Raw genomic sequence first — 25,284 nt, forward strand, 5'->3', positions numbered from 1 at the left:
TTGCTCATCCCTTGGTGGTACAGGGTGTCCGAGAAGCAGATGCAGGTCCCTGGGCACCCTGCTGGTTTTCTCCTTCCCCCCTTTACTCTTCGGATGGTACTGCTCACGCTCAGTGTCAGCCTCTCCCCTGGTTCAACCCTTTATGTAAACTCTCCTAGACAGGTGAGCCACGTCGACTCGCATTGACAATGCATACTGCACAACCAGCTAATTTTCACATATTTTAATTGTACTGTTTCATAATAAAGAAGCTTTGTTGTTCTCAGTAAAGCTTGGTAATGACAGCAGTGTGATTCACACACTCTGTTAATTCTTAGATATAGATTTATCGGTGTTATATCAAACCCACATTTTGCTTATAGGGCTGTTTATGTTGATTTTTATCTTAATGGCTGTCGTATATGACAATGGAGACATCTATAGATACACAGATTCATGAAAGAAGGGCATCTGTGACTTTGTCTCCTAAATATTACGCTGAGTTTCTAGCATCTTTTGCTAAATGGAGCTGAAAAACGTATGTCTCCACCAGTATCAGACTTGCTTTTAGGGCTGGTTCCGTTCAAATCTGTTGAAAGCTTTCTTTGAGAGGTTTTCAGTCTAAAACCCTTCTTCCAAGCTTCCTAAAGATGATTTTATAAGTTCACCCCCTATATTGGAACATAGATAGTAGTCATTTTCCACACATTCATCTAAAAATATTCTCCTCCTGTGTACACATATTAAAATAAACATCAGCCTGTGTTTCATGGATCTCATGTCTCTTAAGAGAGTAAATGTGGTACTTTTTTTCTTGCAAATTATCTACCATGTAGCATCTTGCAAAATCATTTGTCATCAAAGAACAGAGCATAAAATTTAAAGAAAAAAAATGCATAGTTGATCTTTAAGTGCTCTGTCCTTGGAGAGCCATTGCGTTGGACATAAGGTGGCCAAGGTCACGTCTGCCTCATTGGCATGATGGGAATTCAGTGTAGAAATCTGTTTCCCATTGCTGGTAGCTCAGAGCCTGTAACACGTCACTGTGATGGGGCAGTGAAGCAAGGGTGTCCTGACCACCGCTCCACCTAGGAATTCTGCCGTTCCCTCTCCATTGCTCTGAGGAGTGCAGGGCTCTTGGAGTCCACCTTTGTCATTCTGTGTAGTAAGTGTTACCACTCCACAGCCCAATGGCATTTTGTCAACTCAAGAAGTTTTTTTTAATCCAGATTTGATCATGTTAGTCTGTATTTTAAAATTGTCTATGTGGCTCTGGGAACAGAGTGGAAAGGCTTTTATATGGTCGGTAGTCTCACGTACTTTAGTTTCTGTTTGTTCTCAGATTCCTCCTGTAGGTGTGCCCAGGGGATCCCCCGGGCCTTCTCTCAGTGCTGTGATGTACCATGTACCAGTCCTTTTCATCATCTGCCCTGTCCCTTCCAGTGTGAGCGGTGGCCTTGAGCCCATTGTCAGCCTGCTGGGTCATTCAGGTCACAGATCTGGCGCCACATCCCTGCCAACAGCAGAGATCCCTGAATTCAGTCTAAACTCTTCCTTCTTTCAGGAGCTCATGGAAGTCTTTATTTTGTCACATAGACAGACAGACAGACATACTGGCAGACAGATGGATAGACCCTGATGGGCCTTGCACTTAATATTACAGCCCAGGCTGATTCTCAAACTCATTATTCTCCGACCTCCATTTCCCAAGTGCTGAGATTTCAGGTGCGTGCCACCATCCCTGGCTCTACCTTTGTCTTAATCTTACTGCACAAGAGTTTGCATTATTTTGTGTGATTACTTGTCCAGTGTATGGTGAGCTCCATTGGAGCAGGACTCTTTCCCACAACCCATCCCAGTGGGTTTCAGTATTGCAAACTCCTCAAGAGCCATGCCATTCTGCCCAGGACTCTGTGTTGGCCATACCATCCTCTCTGACATCAGCCAGTCTCTCTGTGGCATTCCAAAGTCCATTTCAAGCCACAGACAGTGCTTTGGCCCATTTTATGAAGCACCTACAATGTGTCTATAGTATGCTGGACATAGTGCATAAAAATCACACTTTCACAATAGAGTGCTTTGTGTGTTCTTCCCCTTTTAGAAATGCAGTCCTCACACAGGCACACACACACACACACACACACACACACACACACACACACACTCACACACCACAATGTTGAATTTATTATATGTGGCAGAGGTTCATAACATTCACCGAGTCACCTATTCTTTGGGAAGCCGTCACACTCTTTTGAGGTCTTCCTTCCTCAATGGAAACCACAAACAAACATAAATCCTAATAGCAAATACCTGCTGTGGGATGTGGGTTTCTGACTGGTGTCCCTGCTCACATCAGTTATGTCTAAGGCATACATTTTCTTCTTAGAACTTTAGGGTAGAGGAGGCTAAAGGAGTGAGTCTCAGAGGTGCATGCTGTATGCACGAGGACCTGAGTTTGATCCTGGGAGTCACATAAAGCCTGCTGTGGTGGTGGCATGTATCTGTAAAGCCAGCACTGGGGACGTGGAGGCGGTGGGGACCCGGGCAGCCGAGGCAAATTGATGAGCTCCAGGTGTGGTGAGAGACCCTGTGTCTCTGTTAGATGTCTGTTTTTGTGGTAAATACTATGACCAAATGCATCTTGGGGAGGAAAGGGTTTGTCTGGCTAACCCATCCTCAGCACAGTCCATCAGCAGGGAGGTCAGCCACCTACTCTGGCACGGCAGGAAGCTGGAGGCGGGAGCTGAAACAGACCACGGAAGATCGCTGCTGAGCAGCTTCCTCTCCAAGGATTGTTCAGCCTGCCTTCTCGCACAATCCAAGACCACTTGGCCCAGGGTGGTTGGGCTCCTCACAGTGGCTGGACCCTTCAACGTCAACCAAATTTCTTGGTCAAGAAAATGCTCCACAGATTTGCCTACAGGTCAATCTGATGGAGCCATGGTCCTCTGAGGTTCCCTCTTCCCAGACGAGCTGGGCTTGTGTCAGCTTGATATAAAACTAACCAGTGTGCCTTGCCTCAGTCAAGGTGGAGAGGGACCCCGGAAGACACTGGCTCTGACTTCTGGCCTCCACTCACAGGCATGCACACATGCACATTCACCTGCATACACACATCCCTAATGAACACATATGCACACATGTGAACACACAGACATACACACACACTCATGAGCGTACATTTGTTCCCCTACACAAAGTAGCCCTGGCTTCTCTCCACGAATCAGGAACAGGGAATGGATAAAGTGGCAGAAACGTTTCTTCTGCTTGCACCAGTCCTAAATTTGACAGCAGTTGTCCTGAATGGTAATCTTAACTTTATTTATTTATTTGCTTATGAAACCCCAGAATATTATCTTGAAAACATCTCTGTCCATATGTATTTTAAGTAAAATTCTAATATTCTTTCTTTTGCTTGAAGAGTTGCAAAGGCCACAGTGATGGTGTGAAGTTTAGCACAGTGGTATTTCTCTGTGTGTTCTAGGACCGCCTTGTGAGTGCCGATGAAATACAAGTATCACAGCAGACAGACCTAGGTCCCTAGTGTGCACCTAGCAGAGACAACTCTCCCTGCCGCCTCTGTCAAAGCTAGGTCGTATACAACACCATCTGCTGGACTTCTTCACTGAAATTATTCGTTCCCTGTGTAATTGATAACGAACCTTGTGTGGAGGTTATCTAATTACCAATTTGATTGTTTTTAAGGTGTATGTGTGTATGTGTGTGTTTGTGTGTGTTTGCATGCACTCGGGTACATTCAGAAGCCAGAGGGTATTGGACCTCCTGGAATTGCAGCCACCAGTGCTTACGCTGGGAACTAATCTTCTGCCAGAGCGATTCATGCTCTCAACCCCTGGGCTGCCTTTCCAGCCACTGCCTGATGGTTTGAAATCAGCTCTTGCTATGTCAGCCAGGCTGGCCCGCTACCCTCTTCATTGCCCAGGTTCCCCTTGAAGATTCATGGAACTCCTCCTGCCTCAGCCTCCTTAGTGCTTGAATACAGGCATGTGCCACCGTACATAGCTCTCTGCCAGTTAGGTCAGTACAGCTACACAGGTTACCTCTCCCATCCGTGGGCACGGGGAATGCACATTGGCCCTGTGTCACTGTCGTTATTCATGATGCTCGAGGTGCTGAGGCTTTTCCAGTGGGAGCACCTCGCTATGCCTGTCCCTAGACGTAGTCCTGTCACTTTATTTTAGACGGTCCAGACTCCAGGGGAGTTTCTCTGCCCAGCTCCGGAGTCATGCCCTCCTCAAAGGAGAGGAGTTTCCCTGTAAGGGAGTAGTGGTACTTAGCGACACTGGCTTAGGTATTGCTGGCTAATGGGACCGCTTGTGTTCCTATGCCCTCTCTGAGAGCCTCACACTCTGCTGGCTGGGCTAGCTGGGCACTGCCCAGGCATTCTCTGAAGATGAAGATAAAGTATATTTTTACACATGGATACCTAGTATTTCTCCATATTTGTTTTTGATTATCCATGTATCATCTATTAATCATTTATCATATACCTACCTACCTACCTACCTATCATCTGTTATGTATCACTCCTGTGTCTAGCCATTGATTTGTCTGTCTATCTCGGAAGCCATGGGTTGATGTTAATACCTCCAATTCCAATCTAATACATGAGAGTTGCTTCTTTTTTGTTTTCACCCTGTCTTATTTAGGGTTTCAGTTGCTGGGGTGAAACACCAAAACAACGTGGGGAGGAAAGATTTATTTGGTCTAGACTTCCATATCACTGCTCATCATCAATGTCAGGATAGCAGCTCAAGCAGGCTGGGAACCTAAAGGCAGGAGCCGATGCAGAGGCCGTGGTGGGGTGCTGCTTCCTGGCTTGTTCCTCATGCTTTGATTGGCCTGCTTTCTTATTGAACTCAGGACCAGCAACCCACGGATGACACCACTCATAATGGGTGGGCCCTCCCCATCAATCACTAATTAAGAAGGTGCCCTACAGGCCTGCCTACCACACAATCTTATGGAGGCGTTTTCTTAACTGTGGTCCCCTCCTCCCGGATGACTTTAGCTTGTGTCAAGTTGACATAACACCAGCCAGCACCCACCTTTCAATATCTGTAACTTGTTCTTGTCAAAGATAAAATACCCAGTTTCTGTAGCTCTTAGCTTCTGACTGAATAGACTCTTTGTATACAGTTCTTTAATTGTCCTCAGTAGCCCCTCCTCACAGAAATGCCCACATGCTGCTTGGTCCCCCATCCTTTCTGCTGGCTCCTTCTGTGGTTTCCTCCTATTCGGTCTTAGACTGAAACCCAGCACAGGGCAGCCTCTTGGGTGGATGTTCCACTTATTCAGTGGAGCCAAAGGAGCCTCTCTGAACCCAGGGCGCTGACATTTGCCAAATTCTCTTCCGCTTCCCTGTTGAGGCACACTGTGTAGGAAGGGAAGAGAAAGAGACAAGAAGGAAAACATGTTTCCTGGACTTTTCCCACATCCTTGTGGTGAATACAAAACACTCTTTAGAGAGGAGGGATAAACTGTTATAAACTGTTATTAAGTCTAGGTTCTCTGTATATTGAGGTGGCTTTAAATATTCAATTTCATCCATATTGAATGGATTCATTTCAGGATGAATGCCTGTAAGTTTGAACCAACTCCCTCATTGGGTCATTACTTTTTACTTGGCGTTTGCTGCCAGCCTTTAAGAATGCAGACAAACCCAGATGTCCCTCAATTGAGGAATGGATATAGAAATTGTGGTATATTTACACAACGGAATACTTCTCAGCAGTTACAAACAAGGAAATCATGAAATTTGCAGGCAAATGGTGGGAACTAGAAAAGATCATCCTGAGTGAAGTATCCCAAAAGTAGAAAGACACACATGGTATATACTCACTTATAAGTGGATATTAAACATGTAATATAGGATAAACATACTAAAATCTGTACACCTAAAGAAGCTAATCAAGAAGGAGGACCCTGGGTAAGATGCTCAAGCCTCATTTAGAAAGGAAATGGGATAGACATCAGAAGAGGGAGAAAACAGGGAAAAGGACAGGAGCCTACTACAGAGGGCCACTGAAAGACTCTACCCAGTAGGGTATCAGAACAGATACTTAGCCAAACTTTGGGCAGAGTGCAGGGAATCTTATGAAAGAATGGGGAGATGAAAGACCTGGAGGGGTCTGGAGCTCCACAAGGAGAACAACAAAACCAAAAAATGTGGGCACAGGGGTCTTTTCTGAGACTGATACTCCAACCAAGGACCATTCATGGAGAAAACCTAGAACCTCTACACAGATGTAGCCCATGGCAGCTCAGTGCCCAAATGGGCTTCCTAGTAAGGGGAACAGGGGCTGTCTCTGTCATGAACTCAGTGGCTGGCTCTTTGATCACCTCCCCATGATGGGGGAGCAGCCTTACCAGACCACAGAGGAAAACAACGCAGCCACTCCTGATGAGACCTGATAGACTATGGTCAGATGGAAGGGGAGGAGGACCTCCCCTATCAATGGACTTGAAGAGGGGCATGGGAGGAGAAGAGGGAGGGAGAGCGGGTTTGGGAGAGGATGAGGCAGGGAGCTACAGCTGGGATACAAAGTGAATAAATTGTAATTTAAAAAAAGAACACAGACAGTAAGGAGAGTCCTGCCTCTGCTCCCTCATCCCAACCCCCCACCGGCTCACCATGGTTCTGACACAGCTTTGGCATTGACAGATAGTTAAGCAAATATCTAATTTCTACAACTCGGTGTATAACTGTGTAGAATTTTATAAACAGGACACAATTGCTTTCACTGTTTTATATATTTCAATGTCCCAATTTGTACAATGGAGTAAGATGTTATATAAGTTTGATGGGCTCCCTAAAACAGGCTGCTACAGAAACCCTAATTTTAGAGCATCAGGGAGAATTTAAAAGGTATTTGGTATTTAAAAAACAAAAATTCATGCTGTTGTTCCTAGTCCTTATGCATTGTAATAAGCATAATATTAATATGGAAATATTAACTACGAAAGGTAGTTTGTATTAAGGAGACTCTATGAGTATTACATAAACTCTCCTGAACCGGGGTGGGGGGGAATTGCATACCACTGTGTCAGAATAAGGTGACACTTGTGCCTTCCTTTTAGGTTTGGGAGGGCTTTTAACCTGGTTGGTAAAGAGACAATTTAAATTGCTCTTTTTAACAGTACTGTTCAGCAATAAAATGAAATGTCAATACTTCAGAAACTGAATAAAGCTAATTGTTAGGAGTTACATCTTGGCAGTCTCTGAAAATGGAATGCAAAGTAGGCTTCCGATTATTTTTACACATTGAACCAGAGGGATGAGTTTCAGCCCAGCTGGCTGCTTTTAATCCTTAACTTTCTTCGATGCGTTAAGGTCTGTGAGCAGCTGAGTGCCGAGAAAAGTACATTATTTTATGATCTCACCATCTAAGGAACAGGAAGAATGCTAGTCAAGGCCTGGGCAGACCTGGCCAACTCATTCTGGATAATGAAGGTTCCTTCGTGGTTATTACCAAGTCCTAAGGGTTGGGTGTTAAGGACTTTTCAGAGACAAGTTCTGTGTTAGCATGTCCACACCAACAGCGGAGACCAGAGTGTAGATACAGGCTGATGCCCACAGGTATTGCCCAGTATTTGAAACAGGTGCTGGTAACTGAACACACCTAAGAATTACAGGGAGAAATTCTTCATCCATGGATGGTCTGGGAGGGAGACTGGCTGGCTGACATGCTGGTTGCTACTCAGGAAGATCATTTGAGAGGCAAAAGCAAAAACCAACTAGGATAAAATTTAGGTAAGGCACGGTAGGCTGTGTAAGGAAAAGATGACTACAGGAACATTATAAGACTAGAAAAGAAGAAAAAGAGAGGAGGATGAGGGAAAGACGAAAGAAGGTGAGAAGGAAGGCTGACGAGAGGAGGGAGGGAAGGAAGGGAATGGCCTTGCACATGGTGAATGTGAGAAGGCTGTGAATCAGTGGGACACCTGCTGAGAACCCTGAGGAACAAGGGATCCCTGCTCCTCGATTTGGAGCTATAAAAGATGTCTGCCATGTTCCAAGACACCACACCTTCCATCTGAAGCCCACTACAGGTCATGGCAGACCTGGAACTGAGGTGCTCATCTTGAGGAGAGGGCCAGTTTAGAATACTGGCAAATCAGTCAGGCATGGTGGCACACACCTGAGATCCCACCACTCTGAGAGGCAGAAGCAAGAGGATCTCTGAGTTTGAGCCAGCCTAGTCTACAAAATGAGTCCAGAACAGCCAAGGCTACATAGACAAACCCTGTCTACAAAAAAACAAAACCAAACCAAACAAAATCATTGGTAAATTTGCATTTTCCTCTTCATGACTGAAACTGAAAAGACTGTAGGATCTCAAATGGGGCAGACGGGTTGGGGAAGCAGCTGGAACATGGAAGCAGAGAACTCTGGAGGAAGCATAGCGGCTCTCGTGATGTGGTTAGGGGGTTTGGAATGTTTTGTGGCTGAGTGGACATAAAGAAGGTAACCACTGAAAAGATAATGTGAAGTTGGCTCTGAATTACTCAAGTGTTTGTTACATGATCAAGGTAAGTGTACCGTTTTGTTGAGAACTATTCTAAATTTTATGAGTTTCCCAAGTTAGTACAGGGGAATCAGAGAGCAGGGCTAAAACCAAGCCATGTGTAGTTTATTGGTGACTAGTTGCTAAATTGTATCACAAACGGGACTCAGGAGGCTACACTGTCGAATACTGGAGAGCTTCTAGGAAGCCACCTGGGCTGAGGTCCAGCAGTGGCATGCTGGTAGGCCATGCTGGTGAGAAGAACATTCTGGGGGAGAGATAGTTTTCCATTAAACTCACCAAAATGAGGGGGTATGGCCATGTTAAAGCAATTGCTTCTCTTGTCTCTGCCCAGCAATGGAGAAGCAGAAGGGGAAGTAAAAGGCAGGATGGGAAATTTTTCTTTCCATAACATCATGGCTAAAAAATTAGGTTAGAAGGCAAAGAATCATCACCTCTTAAAAACATACTCAACTTTCTACCTCTCGAAAATGGATTCTCTTTTCTGCTGCCGAGAAACTGCTTGTCTGCTCTTGTGGAATACGCAGCCAGCACTTTGTAGAACTTTTTGGAAGAAAAGAATCTCTTTAACAAGAACTTACAAAGAGCATACTTTTCAAAAGCTTAATTTGAAAATGATTTCCATGACTGGAAAGTTCCCTGAAACCATGTTGGGCTTCCTGCCTCCCAGAGAAGACTGGCTGGAGAGAGGCGAGACTTGGAGAAGCAAACTCATTTAGACAGCCACAAAAGTCAGGCCGAGGAATGTTCTTGCTGCACAGAGTGGAAGGGTGATGAACTGCACGTTAGTAAACACGGCTGAGTTACGGTTCCGAAGTCTGGACTCCGACAGATTTCAGTCATTTTTAAATTTACTTTATAACATTAAAAATTAAAGATTCCACCAAGCCGTGGTTTTGCGCGTTGATATCCTGGTTGGAGAGATTCCCTGGTCAGATAGATTTCAACTGTATCCAGTTCTGAAGCTGAGGCTGTACCGAGCAAGTGAAAAGTGTCTGAGGACCCCACTTCCAGGGTTTGCATGAAGGCTCTGCAGCGTATTTCATCTGACAGATACTGGCACCGAGGGGAGACTGCAAAGGAAGCAACATCACAGTGAGCCTCTCACACCTTCCAAAGAGCAACACAAACCCCAACACGTGACGTATTAGGAGACGCCCAGTTCTTAGAATCCAGTTACCATTTTATGTACTTTAAATTCGTTTGCTTATATGCATGTATTTTTGTATATGGTAATAATGAGTTTTGAAACAATTTTATTTCCTTCTTAGCACAGTAGTAGAATATAGTTCTCACAGGCAATAGAAAAGAGTGACATCCTTATGTCATACTCTGCTCTGTTCGGAGTATGGCTTCCTATATGCTTATTTTTTTCCTCTTTGCCAGAAACTCTTGATCAGAATGTGCTTTCTGTAAGTTATTGGCCTTTGTCACAGGATATGAACATTTTCTTACTGTTAGAATTGGTTCTGATTCTTAGGATGTACTGAGCAACTGCATGCCGCCTCAGGTTTCTGGGCTACCTTGTCTTTGGGCTGGTCAGTGTGCAACTGTCAGCCTCAGGATGCAGGACCTAGTGTTCACACGGGAGGCTGTCAGGCAACAGCTTTCTGCTAGTTCCAAAATGCGCCCGACCTCTGAGGCATCCCGTCAAGGTGGGGAATGGGTGGATTTCTCTGGGTTCCTCTTTCCCGAGCACAGTCATAGATGCTGCCAACCGAGTGTTCACGGAACCAGAGGCTGCACGTTTGGCTCTCAAGGAGCCGGCCTCATTGATGCTGGGAGCCAACAGAGTGATAACTACTCCCTGTGAACACGGTCAAGCCTCCTATAGAATTTCTAAGTTGGAAACATCCAAAAGAGCTGTCCAGCATCCACTCTGTCAATCGGGCAATTTAGGAAACTTACCCTAAAAATGATAAAATACTGCAAGTGCTTGCTTTTAAAAATACATTACTGCAGTTCTTTGGGTCTTCCTAGTGTTAGTCTTCCTAGCGGGATAACACAAAGAATCAGAAGGCATAGGCTTTGGACCACTGCAGCAGAGGCGAACAGCCCAGGATTCTGTCATTACGATGCTTTGCTGTCCTGAGAGGCCTTAGTGTCTAAGCAAATGCCTCCAGTTGCTGAGGAAGAGGTTTGGCTTGTTAAAGAAAAGAGCAGTGAGTCAGTTACTCTTCTCGCTGCTGTGATAAAATACCTGCTGTGAGGCAGTTTAAGGAGGGATGGCATTTTCCTGGATCTCAGTTAAGGAGGGATGGCATTTTCCTGGATCTCAGTTTGCTGGGGGAGGCACAGCATGGAGCTGTGTGGCTGCCACACACAGAAAGCACAGAGAGACACGTGCTGGAGCTCATCTGGCTTGGCCTTTTACCTTGTCTTTAGTCTGTCCCCAAAGCCCCCTCCCACGATAAGATGGCTCCATCAACATTCTGAATGACTCTTCCCTCTCTGGAAAAGTCCTACCGGGCCCACTACTAACCAGCACAAACAAGGAAGGCCAGAGTCTGGGAATGCTTGCAGGATATGGTCATGCAAAGCAGCTGGAGCTATGAAAATGGACAGGGGACTGGTAAGTGGAAGAGTGAGAAGGCAGTCTGGTTAGAGGGCTCTGTGCAGACCTGGCATTCTGATGATTAGAAACTTAGAAACTGGGTTTGAGGAAACATGCTGGACCTTAACTATGCAGACCTGCCTAGGCAAGAATGCTTCTCATAAGCTGCCTCCCAGTGCAGAGAGGAACGAGATGTCTTATCAGATTGAAACAGACCCCCTTTACCTGATTATGTATAAAGAATCTGATTGTTGCTTTACCATTCATTCACCTGATTTGTGCACCTGACACTGACTGCATTCTCAATGCCTACACTCTTCCAGAAGCTGGAACTGCCCAGCACGACCCAGCAGTCAAAACCTGTCTCCTGTCCTGAAGCCAGATAAGCAAATTAAACCGACAATTGTAACACGTTGTACCAAGAGCACTGGGAGGGAAGGACAGAGTGTACAGAGTAGCCCAGGAACAAACAGAGATGATCAAAATGTATTCTAGGGGATTGGGAAATGGCTTCATGAGGATATTCAGTTCCCTGTGAACAGGAACTATCCCAGAGGGAGAAGGAAACATTATTCTCTGGACTAAGGGATTGGCAAGTCCAGGAAGCAAAGCAAGTATAGCTGAAAGAAATATGCAGAGAGATCCTACTGGTATTTCTAGAGAGGGCGGCCATTTAGACTTTAGTCTGGAGGAATAGGCAAGCCCCTGATTGCATGAGATCCTCGGAAGAGTCTGACTATTACAGAATGTCGTGGTGGCTGCATGGGGAATGTGTTTGAGGGAGCAGGGGATGCTGGGAGATTCTGGGGTGGTTTGGGAGAGACAGTGACAGCATGGGGGGGGCTGATGTGAAGGAGCTGTAAGAACTGTGGGCATTTTGATGCCAGGCCAAGCAAGAGGAAGAGGGAGGGGTGAGAAGGGGGCCTTAATGGCTGCAGATGCTGTGATGGTGTGGAGCTTCAAACGCTAAGGCGTGAGAGGTCCAGCAGTGTCTCCAGGAGACCTGGAGTTTGCCATGCCATCACGTCATCTGGAGTGAGATGCCCACGGAACAGTCAGTTGGATGCTATGAGTCCAGGGAAGATCTGACCTAGAAATGCAAACCAAAGAGACACCAGGAATATGATCACTGACAAATGGAAAGGCAAGGCTTCCCAGGAAGAGAGACCAGGGCCCCAAGGAACAAAGGCAAGTTAAGGGAAGAGAAAAACGAACAGGGAGGAAAGCAGATGCAGAGGCCCGATCTGAACTGTTAGCACACCGCCATGATGGTGCAGAACTGGGGCAGTTCCGGCAGCGATGGCATTTGCACCCGTGGGGGTCTGGTGAGTTAAGGACAGGGGAATGGGCCAGGAAATTTAGTGACCGTCTGAGAGGAAAGGGCCAGGTGTAACCTTCCATTACTGCCCTTGCTGTCATCAGTCAGAGACTGTGAGACTGACAGGAAAGCTAGGAACACATGGCATCCAGGAGAAGGCTTGTGAGTAAATGCCCACACTGAGGAACATCCATGGTTCAGGACCTTCAGCTTTGCCATTAAACAATGTACACTGCTCTGTCAAAGGGAGAAGAAATACTATTTAAGCCAGAATTCTCAACCTGTGGGTCACAACCCCTTTGGAATTCCAATGACTCTCTTATAGAGATCACATATCAGATATCCTGCATATCAGATATTCATGTTATGGTTTATAACCATAGCAAAATTAAGGTCATAAAGTAGCAATGAGAATAACTTAATGGTTGGGGTCACCACAACGTGAGGAACTTTTTAAAAGAGTCACAGCATTAGGAAAGTTGAGAACCACTGATTTAAGCTGTTACAAGATTTTTTTTAATCCAATAAAACAAAACCAATTTAATACATGAAGATTCATTTAAAATTTTTAGAACACTATAGGTATAAACATTTCAGATAACAAAAATTCATTTATCTATTTGATGTGCTGGGGAACATCATTTTAATGTTTTTTATGTGTACAGGTATTTTGTCTGCATGTACGTACATGCACCACACAAGCACACTGTCTACAGAGGTCAGAAGAGCACAGATCCCAGGGCTGGAGTTGTGGATGGCTGTGAGCAACCATGTCGGTGCTGAGAGCAAAGCCTGCCTTTTCTGCCAGAGCAGCAAGTGCTCTTAGCTGCTGAGCCAGCTCTCTAACCCCAACATTTATTTTAATCTTTTTTTTTTTAATACAGCACATTTACCTCCTGAATATATGAGTTGCTCGGTGTTAAAAGGATTCTGCAGTTTAGGGCACTGTGTTGTTTGATGGTTAATGAATATGTTGTGAGGCTCATATAAAGTTACTGTTTAGTTTTTCTTTCTTAAGAAAGGGGAACAATTTCTTCTTTTTGTTAAGGAATGGGATAATATTTTTTCATGTGCATGCCTTAATTTGGTTCTTGATGTTTTGGTTTTCTTTTTCCTCCATATTTTGAGCATGAAGGTTGGCAGTTCCGTTCCCTGAGCCCACTACCATAAAGAACAGAGAAGACAGTCACAATCAAGAGAGAGCATGTGCCATGGATGGCCCAAGGATGTATTTTTATGAGTTGATACATTGCTTCCCTTAGGGATTCAAGCCGTATACACTCACCCTAATAACATCAGCAGCTGTAGGGTAGCTTTCTACTGTCAATTTCTTGCATTTCTCAGAAAGGTTTTTAGTCTTAGAACTATCGATAATGAAGCTCCCTTTGGGCATCAGATCAAGACTGTCCTCATTATATTTATCAATCATAGATTGTTTGTTACCATTGGGGATTCCTATAGAAATTAGGAAAAGCAGATTCCCCACAGTGGGAAGAAATACCCGCCGATGCCAGACATCAAGTACAACTAAATAAGAGACAAGCAGCCAGGGACTCTCGGACACAAAGCCTCCTTGCTGTTGCCATTTTCCTAATTGGTTGCAGGACTTCCTGGCTTTACAGAGTTCTCCCTGTCACTAGCAACCTGTCTGAGGTCTTGGAGACTTTGTGAAATTTGCTTCCTGAGATCATTCAGTTAAAGGCCAAGGAGAGTGTTGTGTTCTTCCCAGGCCTTCAGGACCCCTTCACTTTCAAGCTGTAATGAAGACAGAGTTGAGGTACTTAGCTTTCTGGGGGGAGGAGATGTGCCAAGAATCAGCCCCGCTTCTGACGTGGAAAGGCAGAGTTTGTGTATGGGTATGCAAAAAAGGAGTTAGTGGGGCTGCCAAGAATTCTGCCTGAAAAGAATTCTCAGAACTCGGTAAAAAGAGCTATTGATCTTCATTAATGCTGTTCTGTGTGGGATTATGTCATATCCTGGATGTTTATATGGTGTGTGTGTATGTGTGTGTGTGTGTGTGTGTGTGTTCACATGTGCGCACTGGCCCACCATGGCTTCTCCAGGGATACTGCTCTATTGGATTGTTATAACTCTGTATAAGGAGGTTCTATTTTTGTCTTTAATGCACAAAGAACATTATACTGAAGAACATTATACTAAAGAGACATTGAGAAACAAAGATCAGTAGTGGCCAGGAGGTAGAGTGAGGTTTCATACTTGGGGTTTGGTTCTCTAGTAAAATCAGAGAAAAAAATCCTGTGTCTGCAAAATAAAAACTAGTCACTGTTTTTGTGCTCCCAGTTGCAGTAACAGCCAAGAAACTTTAGCAAAGATGTGGGCCAGCAAGGTTCACTAGGTGCCACTTTTCCGGCACCCAGGCGCCCACCAAAACGCTATCACACACGGCCACGGCCTTCCTGTTTGTTCCTTCACAACTTGCTATGTCGCCTGTGACAAAATACATGACTAAGTGGCTGGAGGAAGAAAGGAAGGGAGGAAGGAGGGAAGAAAAGAAAAGGAAGAGGAAGGGGAGGGAGGAGGGGGGAGTGAATAGGAAGGGAAGGGAAGGGAAGGAAGAAGGAAGAGGAAGGGAAGAGAGGGGAGGGAAGGGAATAAGAAGGGAGGGGAAGGAAGGCTTACTTGGGGACCACAGTTGAAGTGGGATACATATCATGATGGAGCAGGCATGGCAGCAGGATATCAGCCAGCTGGTTGTATTGCACTGGCAGACAGAAAGCAGAGAGGGGACAGGAAGTAAGATCAGGCTATAAAGGCCTAAGTCCCACCCCCCACCCCTCACCCCCACTCCACCTGTTAAGGTCCCACGACCTTCTCAAACAGTGCCAACATCTGAGGACCAAGTGTTCAAAACCATGAGCCTTGGGGGACACAACACACCAACACCTGATGCTCCCATCATGCTGATGAACGCTAGGCAGCCGACAGACATCAGGACGGGAAATAGGCCCTGGCATGGAAAGAGGCCCAGAACGGTGTGAAATACAGCCAATTGCAAAAGCAATTTGTTTCCCTTACAAATATGGACAAGAAAGAAAATAAGGTTAGCAAATACAGGGAAAGAAAAAACCAAACCAGCAATGTGGGCTGCATGCCATTAATTTTTATCACCGATATGCCAGGTTGAGAGGATGTGCCTTGTAGTGATGTGTTTATTTCCTAACAGGCATTCATTGAATCTCTGGCACATCCCAGGTACTTGGTGTGTGGGGTATATATATCAGCAGCTTATAGTCTAGCTAGAAACAACAGACAATTAGCCAGTGAAAATGCTAACAGTTGACTTTTGATAAATAAAGTATGTGCTTAGAACTTAAGAAAGTGTTTGACCGTCAAAAGAAAACGGTTTACGTACTCTCGAGGCACAGGTCCTTGAAGCTGGTGAAGGTCATGGCTTCTCAGCCACGCTCTAGGCTGACACCTCTGTAACCCCGGGTAGACCAGGTCGGTGCACTGGCTTCTCTGCCCCCCACAGGTACTCACTGAAGAAACTGCCAACCTTGCCCTCCTCAGTGCAGAGAGAGTGTATCTTCTTGCTCAATTAAATGCTGAGAATCCCTAAGGAGGTTGGATCTTGCTACCAGGTCCCTGGGCTAACACTCCATTCTCTTCCTCAGCCGTGCTACCACAGTCCTTGAAGTTACAGGCTGATGACAGTCATAGACAACACCCCAAGGACTTAGGGAGATGTTTAAAGATTTCCTTTTGGTAACATTTGAAACGTCGTGTACGTGAGCAGGCGTGTATGAAGATGTGTACAGGTCAACTTCAGATGGTCCTCGGGTGGCTTCTACATCCACTCACTCACTCACTCACTCACTCACTCACTCACTCACGAGACAGGGGCTCTCACTGGCACAGAGCTCTCAAACCACATTAAGCTGGCTGGCCAGAAACTGTCTCAGCCTCCCCAGTTCTGGGATCACAAGTTACATATTCTCCGCTGAACCTGACTCGGTGTTCGCTATTTTATGACAGGAACTATTGCACAAAAAGTAAGTGTGCCTAAGGCCTTATAAATATATATTTATTTATCAAGTTTATGTTCATAATATTTCAGAGCTATTTCTGTGGGACCCCGACTGTCTGTACGGCCATCACAGTCACTGTTAGAGCGCAGACGCCTTCTCCATAAATCCCCCAAGTAAAACAAGGCTTGCCCAGGCTCTAGCTCCCGGTGTTGACGGCTTGCTTCTCTCTTCTTGGCCTCCGTGCTCCAGGTGGGAGAGTTCAGGGCGCACGCCGCCGAGTGGACAGCCAACGTCACGGCTGAGTTCAAGGAAACAAGGAGGCGGCTGAGCGTGGAGATCTACGACAAGTTCCAGCGCGCCACGTCGGTGAAGAGGAAGCTGTCGGCGGAGCTGGCGGGCAGCCACCACCAGGAGCTGACTCCTTGCCGGAGGACCCTGTCGGTGAACCACCTGACCAGCGAGAGGGACGTCCCGCCTCCCCTGCTGAAGGCCGAGAGCATCTACCTGAACGGCCTGACGCCGCACCGCGCCGGCGACGAGATAGCCGTCATCGAGAACATGAAGTAGCGCTCTCTCTCAGGAGGAGTCTGGGGTGGAGCCGCGGGGAGGGCGTCTCCAGGCTCTCGGTGACTGTCGCTGGTAGCCTTTAAGCGTTGTGCGAGATGAGCTCACGGGGAAAGCACATAGGTACAGCCCTCTGGTCACCTTACAGGCAGGGAGCATGGAGTTCTGAGGCAGCGCTCTGGGGAGGCCCAGGCCGTCCACCCGGTGGCGAGTGATGGACAGGCAGTGTCCGATGCCTTTTCGTGCCCAGACTGTTCCCCTCCCCCTCTTCCCTAACGTGCCATAAGGCCTCTGAAAAGAATTGGAATGCTTCGGTAGTGATCAGCCCTTGGTTTTTCAGGGTTCACCTAACTGAGCCTGGATACTGACCGCTTAGGGATGACATTTCTTTCTGTAAATGGCAAGAAGTTCTTACGCAGCCTTTTACCTAAGAAATTTTCTGTCAGTGCCTTATCTTATGAAGAAACAAGACCCCTCTGGTGGGCTTGTGGTTTTCCTGCCCTGTCCTCACCCTGGGCTCGCCCCTGCTATCTCTCACACCCCCTCCCGCATACCTTACCGTGCTGGAAGCCATGTGTAGCTTGAAGAAACAGATGCCAGCCACGGGCAACACAGAAGCAACACAGAAGCTCTGGCGTCACAGGCACTGCAGAGAAAGGAAGGCAGGAAGGCCCCTCTGAGTATTTATTTGACTGGGGTACCAATGGTACATCTATATATATGTACAGAGTAATAACTACCAGGCCGGCAACCTTGGCTGCTTCCACACAGCCCCTTTTTTCCTGGCAGTATTGGGGATTTATCACTTACTATTAACTAGTCATTTCTAAAGGCAGAAGACACGAGCACGTACGTCTACAGTCTAAGTGATCTCATGGAAGAGAGCTGTCCACACTGGTATTGCAAGGTGACTTCAGGCTGTTGGTACACACTCGTTCTGCTGAAAAGAACATAGCAAAGCCAAGTGTTATGTGTATTTGCTAATGAGCGGCTCACTGTCAGCTCGGAATAGCCCACAAGGTGTAGAAGGCTTACATACTTTTCTTGAGTGGTTCTTGCCAAAGTGGAGGATGGGGTGATGCCCTTAAGTGGGGGGTCAGCCCCAGCCCCCCTAGCGTCCCTCTCCAGCACAGATGCTGGACTCGGGATCACTGTGAGTTTTGCACACGGAAAGACGCAGACTGCCAACCTACACCATCTCTAACAGGAGAGAAAATGCTGAGTAGCACAATTTAATCCCCAGAGTTATTTTTTTTTTTAAGGTAAGAGAAGACTGACGATTCATTTAATTTAAATTTATAGCCTATAATTCTTTTGGATGTTTCAAGATTCAGAAAAAAAATCTCAGTACCTGTATCTACCAAACTGCTACCCTTTCCTTTATTTTCATACTCATATCTACTGAACACTGTATATATAATTTTTAAAGTGCAGAAGGAAAATGATTCCTCTACATGTAATTGCAAAACTGATTTCTTTTCCTCTTGGGGGAGGGATGGGCATATGTGAACAACTGGCATTCAGATTAAAGTCTTAAGAAATAAACCCAGGATGTTTAAAAAGTCTAAAAGATTCATATTTTCCAAAATTTAAATTTAAGCTGAAATGTAAATATCCAGTTAGCTTGCAGAGAGTACTTTTATAAACCTATAAAAGTTCTAACCAAAACTTTAGAAAGTCGGGCTCCATTATAAAGAAAGCTACACCCGTTTCTTCAATAACCATTCTGAAAACTGATATGGTGGGATGCACCATGTATAAACTGTGAACCGGACGGACAAATAAAGTTTGTATTTAAAATCAGCTCTTTCCACGTCTCCTGTATACTGTGAGAATGTCAGTCCCCAGAGGATTTGATGAGTGGCAGTTTTCCTGCTAATTATTGCTGTTTCTTTATTCACAATAGCCAAGAAATGGTTTGGAGCAGCTTGGTGGTGGTTGAGGCTGGGGCCTTGCACACAGACACATCGTAGGCAAAGGACTGGACAGCTCACGTTTGCCAATTTTTTAAAGACAGAGTAGCCATTCTGGTCCCTCCCCTCAAGAGTGCTGGAACTGTCGGCGTGTGCTTCTATGCCTTTCTTCATAAGTACTTGTGACTGGTAATACTGCTGCTTTTAAATGCACACACTGCACTCCTTGGCGAGTGTTGACCCCAAGAAAATAGACTGTAGTTTTTTGAAAGATGGTATTTGAAATATCATCAAACTCTGGATTATTTGTGCTACATCTTATCACATGTGTTAACATCATTTTTGGAACTTGCCTTGACATTGACATAGTCTGGATAACGAACACAGACAAAGCTACTATTTGTAGAAAGAAATAATGAAACATCTGGGTAGCGCTGAAGACAGCTGCCAACCAGTCCTCTAGACTTTCTGCCCCAAATATTGACCACTTATCGTTTTTCCTTTTCCCTTTTCTTCCCTTTTTCAGGACTGGGGATTAAACCTAGGGCCTTGAGCATGCTAGGTAAGTGTTCTACCCCAGAACGATAGCCCCGGTCCCCTTTCTGTTTTCTTATGGGGTCACCCTGAGTTTCCTGGGCAAGCTACAGATGTGTAATACTATGCACAGATGTACAGATTCATTCTGTGTATGGATCTGAAAACGGGTCCCTACAGCTGTGGTTTGCATATAAAATGCCCCTATAGGTGTGTAGTTGTGAACACCTGGTACCATTTTGGTGATGCAGCTTGGGAAGGTTGTGGAACCTTCAGGAGATATCACTGGTCACTGGGGTGGGCTCTGGGGTTCTGTAATCTGCCCCTGCTTCTTGCTTGCTCTGTTTCCTGAGTGGGGGTGAAGAGTGACCAGCTGGCTTCCTGCCCTTGCTGCCATGCCTTTCCTGCTAGCTGCCAGGTCTTCCTGCCCTGAAGGACTCCACCACTCTGGAACTGTAAGCTAAAACAAACCCTTTCCCTCCTAAGTTGCTTTTGGTCATGGTATTTTACAACAATGTAAAAGAAGCAAATACATTGAAATCGCCTCTAGGTTAAGTAGTATACCAACGACATCACTTTTCTCTTTCCAAGCTTTGTTGTGTTTATTCTTCTATGAAGAATACTGCTAAGGATTTTGTTACAACCCTGAATTTTCAGAGGAGGTGTTTTTCTTCTGGATCAGTAAGAAGAGTATAGGTTGTATCTTGGAGGACATTTGGAAAAAGAAATTTAGCTCTGAAATAAAGGTCAGAATTTCTGAGGTTCTTCTTCTCAGACTTGGGTGGCAGGTGATGTTCTTTGCCTAAAGCTTCAGGAGAAAACGATTCCTTTGGAGTGCTTTTGATTTTGTTTTTAATTGTTATTCCATAGTTTGTGCCAATGGCCCCTTTTGTGCTTCCCTCTTCTTATGCAATGTGACATATCTGATACCCAACGGGACTCAAATATGTGTCTTGCCTCTAGAAAAAAAAAAAAAAGGTGAGCAACAATGTACAAGGATTTGTCTCTTTCTCAAATTCCAAGAAACTGATAACATGGAAGGGGGACCAATCCCACTGAATTCTATGTCACAGGTAAACCAATTGTTTTGATTCTCTGGGCTGGATATTTAAAGAGGCACCAGCTTCAGATGAAATGCCCAAGCTCAATTCTACACACACTGGAGGTTTGAGATAGATATCCATTGTTTGGATTTTAGTTTTATTTTCCCCATTTCTTTAAATATTTGCTGTTCTCATAAAATTTATAATATATACTAATTTTTATTTTCTTATTAAAGTGAGGGTATGACTATGTGGGAGATGTTTATAAAGATGTCTCTTTGAGTCCCAGAACTATTAAAATTAATATTAGTTTCTGTTAACATGCATTCACAGAAATATTTTGTAGTGACATTACTGACCCGGATGCGCCCAGGCATCATTTCCAGTGTAGTGTGATGACAGCTGTCTATTTGCAGGGGCTTTGGAGGAGGAGGAGGATGCTTTACAGTGGGGGTTGCCGTAAGGCCCACCTGTCTCTGTCACCCACCCCCACCTCAAACATTCATGTCTCTTTCATGATACATCCCCACATGAAACACAACCATTCCCTCCTGAAAGGAGGGATTTTAAGAACATAATGTTAGAATCCAGCCGCTTTCTGTGAGTCCTCTACAGACATCCCCATGTTGGGATTCGTCCCCTAGGGAATGAGTTTATAGCCTGAAGGCATTGGCTCTGTTGAGCAGCACACACATCCTGCTTCTTCCATGCCCCTGCCTCCTGCCTGGGAGTCAGAGAGCCTGCCCTCAAGCTCCTGTTGTGAAGTCTCCTTTAGCTTCAGCCAGGAGACCAGCTCTCACCTGAGCTACTTGGGCTCTGGTTCTGTCGAGACCCTGCCGTACTGTCTGTCTCCGGTGCCTTGGGTTTATCTCCTCAGATCCCATTATGCTGTTACCCCTCTGTCTGTCTGTCCATGGCATTAAAAATTCTTGTAATAAACTCACTATTTCCCAGTAATCGCTCTCCCCTTGGACTCCCATTCCCACCCAACCCACGGCCTAACAGGGATGGTTCAAAACATGGCTGTGCTTTTGTTGTTGTGACCCAGCGCTGCTTCTCCACCAACCTCGGCATTTTGTATTTCCACCCTTCATGAAACCATGTGTTATCTCCCTAGCATGAACTACGTAAAATGTTGTCATCCTGTCAGGCGAGGCTCAATTTATATTTGGGGGAGAGGGGTTCTTGTTTTTCTCTCTAAATTATTTCTGACTTCTTCTAAACCTCCCTGGTACTTCATCATTCTGTCTACTTTGCTCTCTTAGAGCTTATTCCTCTCTCGAATCACAACCATGCAGGCTTCTTAGTGAGTATTGCTGCTTGTAAAAGGTACCCGCTATCTAAGACTCCCCTCATCATTCCTTGGATGCAGCCCTCTGCTAGTATTATCTCTTTTGGAGAGGGTAAGTTACCTGCCAGGCCCAGGAAATCATTCTTGAAGTCATTCTTCTCTTCCTCATCTCTGTATCCCTTCATCCCTTCGCTCTACCGAGTCACCCTCCCAAGCATGTCTCTTGTTTGTGCCCAGCTGCTTTAGCCATCACTGTCTTTCCCCCTGGTTTTGTGTTGTCTGTCCCTGTCAGTGCTGATGCAGCGGCTGCTTCAGCATGCAAACTTGATCCTATTAATCTCCAGCTCAAACTTCTTGCCCAGCTTTTATTATTTTGGGAGTGTGGCCAACATCGCTCACGTGAGCCACAGGACTTCTTTTGGTTTACTCTGTTCTATCTCTCCAGATACGTTGGCACCCCTCTGCATCTCTCTCCAGCCCAGCCCACTGCACCGCCAGCTGTCACGAGCCTGCGCATATGCCGTCTTGGTCAGTGGTGCCCACTTGTTTTTAACCTGCTGGTGTTTTTCACCAAACAAATCTGCAAGCATCCATCTCAGTCAGAGCCTGGCTGCAGCGTTGCTGTCTCGGATGCCCTTCCAAGTATCTCCGTGGCACTCCCTGTCTGATTCCACCCTTCTCAGCTAGCCAGGGGCCACACATTCATCAGTTTGAATTGTTGTTGGCATCACCAAAATATGAGCTATCTCTCTTAGTCTACTAATCTATGCCAAGATGCTAGCAAATTCTACTTACTAGGTACACACACACACACACACACACACACAGAGAGAGAGAAAGAGAGAGAGAGAGAGAGAGAGCGAGAGAGAGAGAGAGAGAGGCAAAAATTAAAGACAGAAATGCAGGAGCTAGAGATTCACTCCTATGTAGAATGTTTGCCCAGCAAGTACAGACCCTGGGTTCCATCAGGAACAAAAACAAAGTCCAAGCAACAATGACAGGTTAAAAATGCAGGAATTTAGCCATTGTTTGAAGGATTCCTGCTCAGTGGCATCCCAGCTAGTCTCAATTCTAGAAGCACTAGTAAATGATGCTGAGAAGGTACACACACACACACACACACACACACACCACACACCACACACCACACACACCACACACACCACACCTCCCCCCCCCCAGCTCTTCCATGAGAGACTTGTCATTTGCTTCTCATTACACATGCTTTCTCCTATCAATAAGGGCTTTATTATTTTCCTTTCCTACTTTTGATTCTTGGTGCTTGCTATCCCAGCTTTTCAATTACAAATTTATTTTATTTAAAATTAAATTTTAATTCTACAAGTTTGTCAAGGAATTAGCGTCTTAACATATTTTCTAATACTAATAAGCAGATGCCTTTTATTGGCGTTAGTTATACGCAAACTTTATGTCCTTGCCAAACAAAAGGCGAGTTTTTTCATGCTTAAAAAACTGCATAAGCCATCTGGGAGTGAGTCCAGTATCTGGCACATTCGAGCTTTTTCTAACTGGGAGTATTAGTCATTTGCAGGGTATAATCTTTAAATAAACTCATAATAAGTATTTCTCACTCAGTACATGGCCGACTTGTAGGTGGTGTACCTTTTCTTCCTCATACGTTACGAGACAAGAATAAGTCAATCATTTTGTCCAGCATTCCTTGTGTAAACACCAAGTTAGAGCTTTAAATCATATTAGCATTAGACTTACGTTTCTGGAGTTTATTGAACATTTTTAAAGAAGCATCAGTTAGTGACATTTCCTGGTCCAGGTTAAAATACAGTCAGTTACCAAGTATTTCATATGTCAGACAATGTGGCCTGAAGATTCTAGCCACACATCTGATTGAGCCATCTTGCTTTTTGCCAGGTAGGTGTTTGCTCACACATGGAACCCTGACTCTGACATGACCAAGGCCTCTAGGCAAGTTAGCCAAATGCATAAGTCTCCCTTATGATGACGATGTGTGCACAAAGTAGATATGGCCATGTTCATAGATAGATAGACAGACAGACAGACGTGTAAAACCAAAATTGAACCTGGGTGAGAGACTGGAGGACCCCGGTGCCTTCAACTGAGGTTAGAAACATGAAAGAGGAGAAAAGGCTTGAGAGACCTCACATGTGACTTACTGGTGCCTGGGGAGTTAGCAAAGTAAAATTCTTTTCCAGCAATGTGTAAATTACATTGCTTACACATGGACAAATACATGACAAGGAAACCTCAGAGGAGAAGGGTTTGCTTTCTGTTTTGCTCGGGATAGAGAGTACAGATCATCATGGCACATCCTTTCTTAAGCCTTCCTCTGCCCCTCTTGTCTCCTCGTGTCCTTTCTCATAATGCACATGCAACAATCTAATCTTTGCCTGAATCCTGGCCCTGCCTTTTGCCTTGTGGAAGGCGGTAGATACTGTACCTTGGTACTGAAGTGACAAAATTCAATGATTTTACAGTGGGGACCTGATGACTCCTACATGGCTCTCAGGTTCTGGGCAGCCAAAGGCAAATATTTATCAGTGGCTTAGAGCTCACTGGCCACAATGAGAAAACATATCCAGAGAGGGGACAGAAGCTCAGTAACACAGACTTTAGCCGAGCTCATTCAGGTAACAGTCATGGCTGGGAGTCACCCATGATAGCCCTAAAACATGTTGCAGTGGGCGATGTTACAGAGCTTGTGTTCATGTTATGTATGGCACATTGAAGCTGAGCGGAAGCACTTCTTCTCATGCCTCAGCAAGGTTCAAATGCATGTGTTCATGGTCTCTGCCTTTGTAAAAGTCTGACTTTCCAGAGCTGTGGGTTTTCTTTAGCATTTGATAGACTTTAAACAATTGTAAATAATAGTATCTTTTTATTCTTTGAGAATGCCACGAGCTTGCACCCTATTTTGATCATATTCCCCCCCACACCTTCCCCCATTCACCTCCCCTTTCCACTTTCTAGCCACTTCTAAATGCCCACCCTCATCTTTTAAAACTAACCCATGGAGTCCAGTATACACCTGGAAGGGCATCTCAGGAGCACGGGTGGCCTGCCAGGATCCACTCTGTTTAGGTAACAGCCATCAGCTGTCACTAGCTCCTCAGGTAAGGACAAGGATGCTGGCTGGTTTAATCTTGTCCAGGCAACTATCAATCTGTACTGTGAGTTCACAAAGAACAACTTGATCCTGCCGAGTTGAGCCGATACAGCTTGCCCTGGTCCTTCCAGACCACACGCTCCTACAATCTTTCTACTCCCCTTTCCACACGGGTCCCTGAGCCTTGTGGGGAGGATTGTAATGCATTTGTTTATAGGTGTTTCTATGAATAAAAAAAACACAAATTTTTGAGCCTGTCTCTAGAGAAGCATCTTCCATCTTTCAGCCCCATGTTGTTGAGAGTAGTCAAGGCAGGGAGGTAGAAGGAGTCCCTAAATGTTCACCCATGCGGGTGGGGATTTATAACAGACAGCAGAAACAAGACACACGGACAGACTATGATAAAGTGAGCACGGACTGAGCAGCTGAGTGCAAGGCTAAGAG

At 45.3% G+C, this 25,284-nt stretch overlaps 1 protein-coding gene across 3 annotated transcripts in view; it reads left to right on the forward strand.

Moving 5' to 3' along the window:
- Positions 1-18,759, forward strand: part of Kcnk2 (potassium two pore domain channel subfamily K member 2) — a 166,870-nt gene extending 148,111 nt beyond the window's left edge. For all 3 annotated transcript variants that reach the window (XM_055609260.1, XM_055609259.1, XM_055609261.1), the window contains exon 7: positions 16,642-18,759. In XM_055609260.1, the coding sequence (XP_055465235.1) occupies positions 16,642-16,959 (318 nt within the window). In that variant the 3' untranslated portion in view covers positions 16,960-18,759. The remainder of the gene's footprint in view (positions 1-16,641) is intronic.
- Positions 18,760-25,284: the final 6,525 nt, after the last annotated feature.

The sequence above is a fragment of the Psammomys obesus genome, unplaced genomic scaffold (genome assembly GCF_907164565.1).
Source record: "Psammomys obesus unplaced genomic scaffold, mPsaObe1.curated_primary_1811, whole genome shotgun sequence".
Classification (NCBI taxonomy): domain Eukaryota; kingdom Metazoa; phylum Chordata; class Mammalia; order Rodentia; family Muridae; genus Psammomys; species Psammomys obesus.